The sequence below is a fragment of the Terrapene carolina genome, unplaced genomic scaffold (genome assembly GCF_002925995.2).
Source record: "Terrapene carolina triunguis isolate 2854851 unplaced genomic scaffold, T_m_triunguis-2.0 Scaffold68, whole genome shotgun sequence".
NCBI lineage: Eukaryota > Metazoa > Chordata > Testudines > Emydidae > Terrapene > Terrapene triunguis.
In genome coordinates, this window is record NW_020664419.1 from 47,022,764 (window position 1) to 47,030,090 (window position 7,327).

At 37.4% G+C, this 7,327-nt stretch overlaps 1 protein-coding gene across 3 annotated transcripts; it reads right to left on the bottom strand.

The window, feature by feature from the left end:
* Positions 1-1,347: 1,347 nt before the first annotated feature.
* LOC112107353 (arg8-vasotocin receptor-like) lies at positions 1,348-6,909 on the bottom strand. 3 transcript variants are annotated; one of them, XM_024201014.1, is made up of 3 exons: positions 5,841-6,909; positions 3,208-3,401; positions 1,348-1,657 (listed from the first exon to the last, which is right to left on the bottom strand). In XM_024201014.1, exons 1-3 carry the CDS (start codon positions 6,754-6,756, stop codon positions 1,610-1,612), a joined length of 1,158 nt encoding a protein of 385 aa, XP_024056782.1. In that variant the 5' UTR covers positions 6,757-6,909; the 3' UTR covers positions 1,348-1,609. The 3 variants fall into 3 exon arrangements, with proteins under 3 accessions (XP_024056782.1, XP_024056789.1, XP_024056795.1); XM_024201021.1 differs by lacking the exon at positions 3,208-3,401; XM_024201027.1 differs by lacking the exons at positions 1,348-1,657; positions 3,208-3,401 and adding an exon at positions 3,658-3,777.
* Between the last annotated feature and the right edge of the window lie 418 nt (positions 6,910-7,327).

A 7,327-nucleotide genomic window follows, 5' to 3' on the forward strand; every position in this document is an offset into this window, starting at 1 on the left:
GACCTGTCCTCTTCATTATGTACCGCTCCCCCAATTTTTGTGTCATCTGCAAACTTTTTTAGTGCTATTTCTTCCTGGGCATTGATAAAAATGTTAAATAGGATACAGCCAAGAACTGATTCCTGCGGAACCCCACTGGATACACACACCCACTTGATGATGGTACCCTGTTTACAGTTACATTTTGAGACCTATCAATTAGCTAGTTTTTAATCTATTTAATGTATACTAGGTTAATTTTATATTGTTCTCGTTTTTTAATCAAAATGTCATCCAATACCAAGTCAAACGCCTTACAAAAATCTAAGTATATTACATTAACACTATTATCTTTATCAACCTGTAATCTCATAAAAAAAAAATCAAGTTAGTTTGACAAGATCTCTTTTCCATGAACCCATGTTGATTTGCATTAATTACATTATCCTCCTTTCATTCTTTATTGAGTCCCATAATAGCTGCTCCATTATCTTGCTCAGAATTGATGTCAGGCTGACAGGCCTATAATTACCCAGGTCATCCCATTTATTCCATTTACCCTTTTAAAAATTGGCACAACAGTAGTTTTATTCCAGTCTTCTGGAACTTCGCCACTGCTCAAAGATGTATTGTAAAGCAACATTGATGCTCCAGTGATCTCCTCAGCCAGCTCTTTTAAAACTCTTGGATACAAGTTATCTAGAACTTCTGATTGAAAAATGTCTAACTTTAGTAGCTTTGGTTTAACATCCTCCAGAGACACTAGTGAAATGGAAAGAGTTTGATCATCACTATATGATGAGATTACATAATCTTTTCCCCCCAAATACAGAATGGAAATATTTATTTAACATTTCTGTCTTTTCTGCATTATTATTGATAATTCTCTCATTTCCATCTAGTAATGGGCCAATACCATTGTCAGGATTATTTTGGTTCCTAATACTTTTTAAAAACTCCTTATTGTCTTTAACGCTGTTGATCATAGATTGCTCTTTGTGTCCTTGTGCTTCCCTTATCAATTTTCTACAATTCCTAATTTCTGATTTATATTCATTACTGTCATCTTCCCCTTTCTTCCATTTGTTATTTTTTTAAATTATTTGTATAGCTTCCTTCACTTCTCCTCTAAACCAGGTGTTCTTTTAACCAGTACAATCTTCTTCGTTGATTGTGGCTTTTGGGGCATCTAGTGAGGTGTTTTTTAAATGATTTCCAATTATCATTCCCATTTTTTCTTAATAAATTGTTTATCCTTGTGCCTGAGTTGCAAAAACAAACAAAAAGTCAACAAACAAATAAAAACAACCAAATGACATTTAGGAATAGATTTTTCAATATTAATATTTCAGATTATTATGTGCAGATTATTATCTATAGTTAATTTAAACAGACTGAATATGATACATGTTTTGCTGAAAATCCAATTGACAAAGCTAGTTACAGAAATATTTGTAATATATATTTTGAATATTTTGCTGTTATATGAAATTTAACAAGCTGAAATAAAACCAAACAGAAAGGACAGAAACATACAACCAAAGGGTTAAATCATCACGAGAGATCCTCACTGGGAGCTGATTTTATTGAGAGTTGTAGACATTCAGTGGTTGCATAGATAGAAACCCAGTCATCTGTGGGATCTGAATCCTGGACCTTCACTGCAAAAGACTGGCATCTGCAATTTGAGATAAATGAGAACACCACTAATTATAAGTAGTACATTGCTATTGTCACTGAAGCCAGTCACTAATGGGAAATACAATCAGTATCCCACACATCAAGCCAGTGTACATCAGCTCACTGTATATCAGCACTTGTCAGGATTTGGTCCAAGTGTTTGGTACATTTTGTGCTTAAAATACCCACTAGCTCTTATGATGATTGTGTGATGCAGAGTATTTCTCTCTTTATGTCTTAGAATATTAAAAGAGCAAATGTCAAGTACACTTTTATAGGTTTTTTTCCTGAACATTTAAGAATGTTAGCACTCATGAAAATGAAGAATAGCACGGATTTGGGCTAGACATAATATAGGCAGATGATGTGCAAACATCCCAGAGATCCTTTGCCAATGCATCTCTGTCTTAGCCTGTGACAGACCTACTAATATTCCAGTCCACGCTCTCTTGAATAGACTGCAGACATTGAAAAAGGAAAGAAATACCTATCTGCATAGGGTATCCACAATTCAGCCAGCAAATAGCAATCTAGGTAAAGATACTGCAGATCTTGGGTAAGTGACTAATTTCTACCATGAAGGTGAAATATTTATTTTTCTCTGCTACTAAGCCCATAGAGTGCTATATGGTTCAGAAATTACCTGTCAAGCTGCCTATCCTAGATGCACATTCAGTGCTAGCAGATGGGTGCTAGGAGATAGGACAGGTCTGAATGCACTCTGGACAAATATATGCAGAATTCAAAAATGGCTCAAAGTCACCCACTGTGTCTGTTTAGATAGGGTGCAAATTCACTGCAAACCTGTCTGTGCACCAGGTGACTTGATAGAGAATCTAATCCTATGTGGTTCTTTTGTATTATACATAAATGGGAACTACAACGAGGCCACCATTCTCCTTATACTGGAACATTACCATAGTGCCTGAGCACTTGTGACCCAAGATGTTATTTGAACCTAAAGCAGATGTCCAGAGTTGCAAGAGCAATGTATAAAGACTCTGTGACATTTAACTCCCCAGGACAGACACATTTTTATAAAGTGTTTAATTAAAGCTGACAGAGGGTTTTAGTGACTTTCTAATGCCTTCTCAAGGTTTCTCAAATATTTCCCCCCAATTTTTCCTGAACTATTCATGCTTCAATTTCAATATCACACATTCAAATCTAATGATAGGATTCTCCTTTTCAACAATATCACAATTTGTCATCACTCTTGTAGAAATCTTTTGGCAATCCAAAATTAGAGAACAGAAAGCAGTTTTTGTAGACAAAAATGAAGTATATAAAATAGCTCTACATATCTTTGCCAATAGTTATTTGAATGTTATAGTGCAATGTAACTGTTAAAAGTCAGGCTTGCACAACACTGGAATTCTTGCAATGCAGTGTATGCTACAATATTTAAGAAAAATATATTTATACAGTGAAGGACAATTTTTCAACTCACTCCATTCCTCAGATAACAAAGGATAGGGATAAAATATTCACATAAAACTTGAATGTAATTAATGTATCAAAGCAACAAAAAGAAGTTTATATTTATACACAAGTTAGGTTTTCTTCTGGTTCCCTGTCTACCAAATTAATGCTTCCTGTGATCACAGATTCTTCCTGAGCTGAGATGTTTTTTGGCTGCTTTTTGGCACAATATGGAATGTGGCCACAAAAATACATGTAAATCCACGGATTGGCACAACTATTCAAATTCCCCAGGAGCATGATGATGGTAAATGCTGCACCTGGAATGAAAGAATTGGAGAGATACCAATGTAAATAAGACACGCCAGAAAGTAGTAATGTTCTTATGAATTGATGCTCTTTGATGTACATGTTCTTAAATTAATTAACTTAACTTTTGTAGGATCAGTTTAGCATTTTGCAATAGAGAAAAAGTTAAAATAACATTAGGAGATTTCAGTTTATTCAATGGTTATAAAAATTGTAATTCTGTAGCTATCTACAGTATATAATACATTGTAGCTGCATATGCATAAGATGTATTTCAGAAATAGATATTTTTGCATAACTCTTCTGACCCCATATAAATCTAAATGTTAATGTAGTTGCTTGTTACCTTAATCTATGTAAATACTGTACCATCTCAGAAATGTATACCTGTAGAAAGAATTTTTAAAACAAAGATCATAACGTGAGATCTTTTCAGAAGACAAGACTATAGTCTAATTTTATAAATTTATAGTATAATTTTGTCTGATTTATATCCGTATTTTATCTTTCAACAGCTGAACTTTAGAAATGACGTTGCTAGGGAGTCTGTTTTTAACAAAAGAGTAGCAATATAATTTTGAAAATATTAATATTGTGTACAGCATTTTATCTTTTGTATTTTAGCTTTGTTTTCATTACAAATATCAACCCTTACACAATTTGTAATTGTTCCATAGTTCACTGAAGATATTTCACAGCTAAGAACATTTCAATATTCAAAAACACTGTAGAGGTTTTATAGTGTTGCTGTTATAAATAGTAAACCAGAAATATTTATTTTATTAATTTGAATAATTATTTTATTAATTAGTTAAAGCTAAAATGCTATATTGCCTTTAATTTCCCTAATATACAAAAAAAGTAATTCCATAATCTCTAAAATCTCTAAATGTATATATTGATCTCTTGCTAGTACAAATAAAACTTATAACATTTTCACTGTGTTGTTTACTAATAATTAAATGCTAATTAATCTTGGTTAGCCTTCCCAACAGAAAAAAAAGCCTTATTGAAAGCATATGTTTGTACATGTGTACACACACATTAAGTAACCCCCAAGATGATTTTTGATTATGCAGTGTAATATGTTACCAGCTATTGTACATCATTATTCATGGCCATGAAAAACGCCTCACGGACTGTGAAATTTGGTCTACCCCATGAAATCTGGTCTTCTGTGTGCTTTTACCCTATACTATACAGCTTTCATGCGGACAGACCAGCATTCTCAAACTGGGTGTCCTGACCCAAAAGGTGGTTGCAGGGGACAGGTTGCAAGCTTATTTTAGGGGGGCTGCGGTATTGCCACCCTTACTTCTGCACTGCCTTCAGAGCTGGGTGGCAGGAGAGCGGCAGCTGCTGTGAAGGCAGCAGCACAGAAATAAGGGTGGCAATACCATGCCATCCTTACTTCTGTGCTGCTGCTGGCAGTGGTGCTACCTTCAGAGCTGGGCTCACGGCCAGCAGCCACCGCTCTCCGGCCACCCAGCTCTGAAGGAAGCACTGCCACCAGCAGCAGCGCGGATGTAAGGGTAGCAGTACTGCACCCCCCCTCCAAACCCCTTGGCCCCCCCCCCCCCCACACACACACACACACAACTCCTTTTTCGGTCAGGACCTAAGTTCCCTGTAAGCTGCGTGGCCGTGCATCAGCTTATTTAGTGCCGCACAGGCACTCAGGGAACCCATGCAGCCGACCTGCCACAGCCGGGGGAGGGGTGTGCCATAGGCGCCGACTTTCCCTCTAGCCTGGGGCGGTGCTCGACCCTGCCCTCCACCCCAGGCCCCGCCCCCACTCCACCCCTACCCCCAATCCCCGCCCCTTTCTCCAGCCCAAATACTGCTGCAAGGAGAGAGCTGGGGGGAGTCCTCTCTCTCCCCGTCATAGCCCCGGAGCACCCTCCTGCACCCCAAACCCCTCATCCCCAGCCCCACCCCAGAGCCCACACCCCCAGATGAAGCTCTCAAACCCCTGCACCACAGCCCTCTGCCCCAGCCCTGATCCCCCTCCCACACTCCGAACCCCTCCACCCCACCCACACCACATGAATTTTGTTATGTGCACCAATATGGAGGTGATGTATGATGCATCACCTCCATATTGGTGCACATAACAAAATTCATTCCGCACATCTGTGGGAAAAATTAGAGGGAACACTGGTCAGGACCCCTACAATTACAGCACCATGAAATTTCAAATTTAAATATCTGAAACCATGAAATTTATTATTTTTAAAATCCTATGGCTGTGAAATTGACCAAAATGGACCCTGAATTTGGTAAAGCCCTATACATCATTAATACAGTATGCAAACAAACTAGTCCTTCAAATTTAATCATACATAAAATGATTACACATCGTTGAACCTAAATAATATGTATATATAAAGAGGAAATGTAGCAATGTGGTAGTCTACTATAGTTATTGATAAGAAAAAGGAGTATCTTACCTTCAGTAATGCCACTGGGGTACCATACAGACCACAACTGTACAATGAAGAAAGGTGCCCAACAAAGGACATATGCAATAACTGTCACCACTGTCATTTTTACAGTCTTGATCATAGCCTTTGAAATACAGTTAATACTGCTTGCTTGGAATGGCAGGACTTGCTTCTGATTTATTGCTTCAAATTCATTCCTTTTTTTCACATGTACGTTCATTAGTATTATTTTGCAGATCTTAACCTGGCATATGGTAAGGATAGCTGTGGGAATGAAGAAAATAGCTACAAAAATCCAAGTCACATATGCCTTTAAGCCCCAAGGTTGGATGAACTCACCCCAGCATTCAAAAATATCTGGAGATATTTCAGTCTTGGAAAAGATAAATACTTGTGGAAGACTAAAAAGCAGTGATATAGACCAGCTGGTGCAAATGGCAGCATTCCAAAGAGCCCTTTTCTTTTGGAAAGTGACCATGGGATAGCATACTGCTTGATATCTGTCCACTGTCATGACCACTATCATATAAGTAGAGGCAAACATGCCCAACAACTGCAAATATTTGATAGTTCTGCACAATGCATCTGGCCCTATGAAAATGTCTGTAATATCCCATATTAGTTGGGGAAGTACTTGAAAAAATGCTACCACTAAGTCTGCTATGCTCAGGTGAAGCATGAATACATACATCCTAGATAACTTCTTTCTTCTCCTCCACAGTACCAGTATGAGAATAAAATTGCCCACAGATGCTGTCATAAATATTACTCCCAACACAGCAATCTCTAACTGAGCTAATTGCTCATCTCTTTCTTGTCTTCCAACTGGATCTGACTTATTTGTCAAATTCAGGATAAGCTGAGGAAAAAGACTTTCAGTCTGATATTCATTAGCTTGCAGAGGAACTGAAAAATTCTTCATAGCGCACAGAAGCTACTTACAGTAGCTGTTACTCACGACTCAGGTTGATAGCTCTGAAGTATGGGCTAGTAAATATATCAGCACTGGTTCAGGTTTCAGTGTGTCTTGAAACAAATCTCCATGCATGAATGAACCTGAAGCAGCAAACCTGCATCTTGATAGACTTCTCTCTCTTGCTAGAGTGAAAAAAAGGCTTTATATAGTCTTCAAATAGAGTCTTATGTAACTTCATAATCATTTGGTAGGCTGAGTTGTCTTAGCCAATAGGAAAACAACTAATATAATTGAGATAAATATATAAATAAAATGAGAACCACAGAGACTTGAAATAATCAAATCACTTATTTCAGTGTGGCCAAAATCATACTTACATATTTTTACCCATGAGAGCTTTTCCAAATATAAATGTTATGTAAACCAAAACTGTATTCCTCAGTATAATAACTAGGACTTTAGTCATAAATATTTACATGTGGATGGAAAACTTAGGTCCCTGAGTCTGGCTGCATGGTCACTCTAACTCTCTTAGATCCCTGAGACAAAGACCATATCCTAAAAGCTGCGAACAGAA

What these genes read in the sequence shown, in the direction of transcription:
- LOC112107353 (XM_024201014.1), bottom strand. Translation starts at nt 6,756, where the DNA reads ATGAAGAATTTTTCAGTTCCTCTGCAAGCTAATGAATATCAGACTGAA. An exon ending in CCCCAGTGGCATTACTGAAG is followed by an intron (nt 3,402 to 5,840) that starts GTAAGATACTCC and finishes CTTTCATTCCAG; the next exon opens with GTGCAGCATTTACCATCATC. An exon ending in CAGAAGAAAACCTAACTTGT is followed by an intron (nt 1,658 to 3,207) that starts GTATAAATATAA and finishes CTCAAATTGCAG; the next exon opens with ATGCCAGTCTTTTGCAGTGA.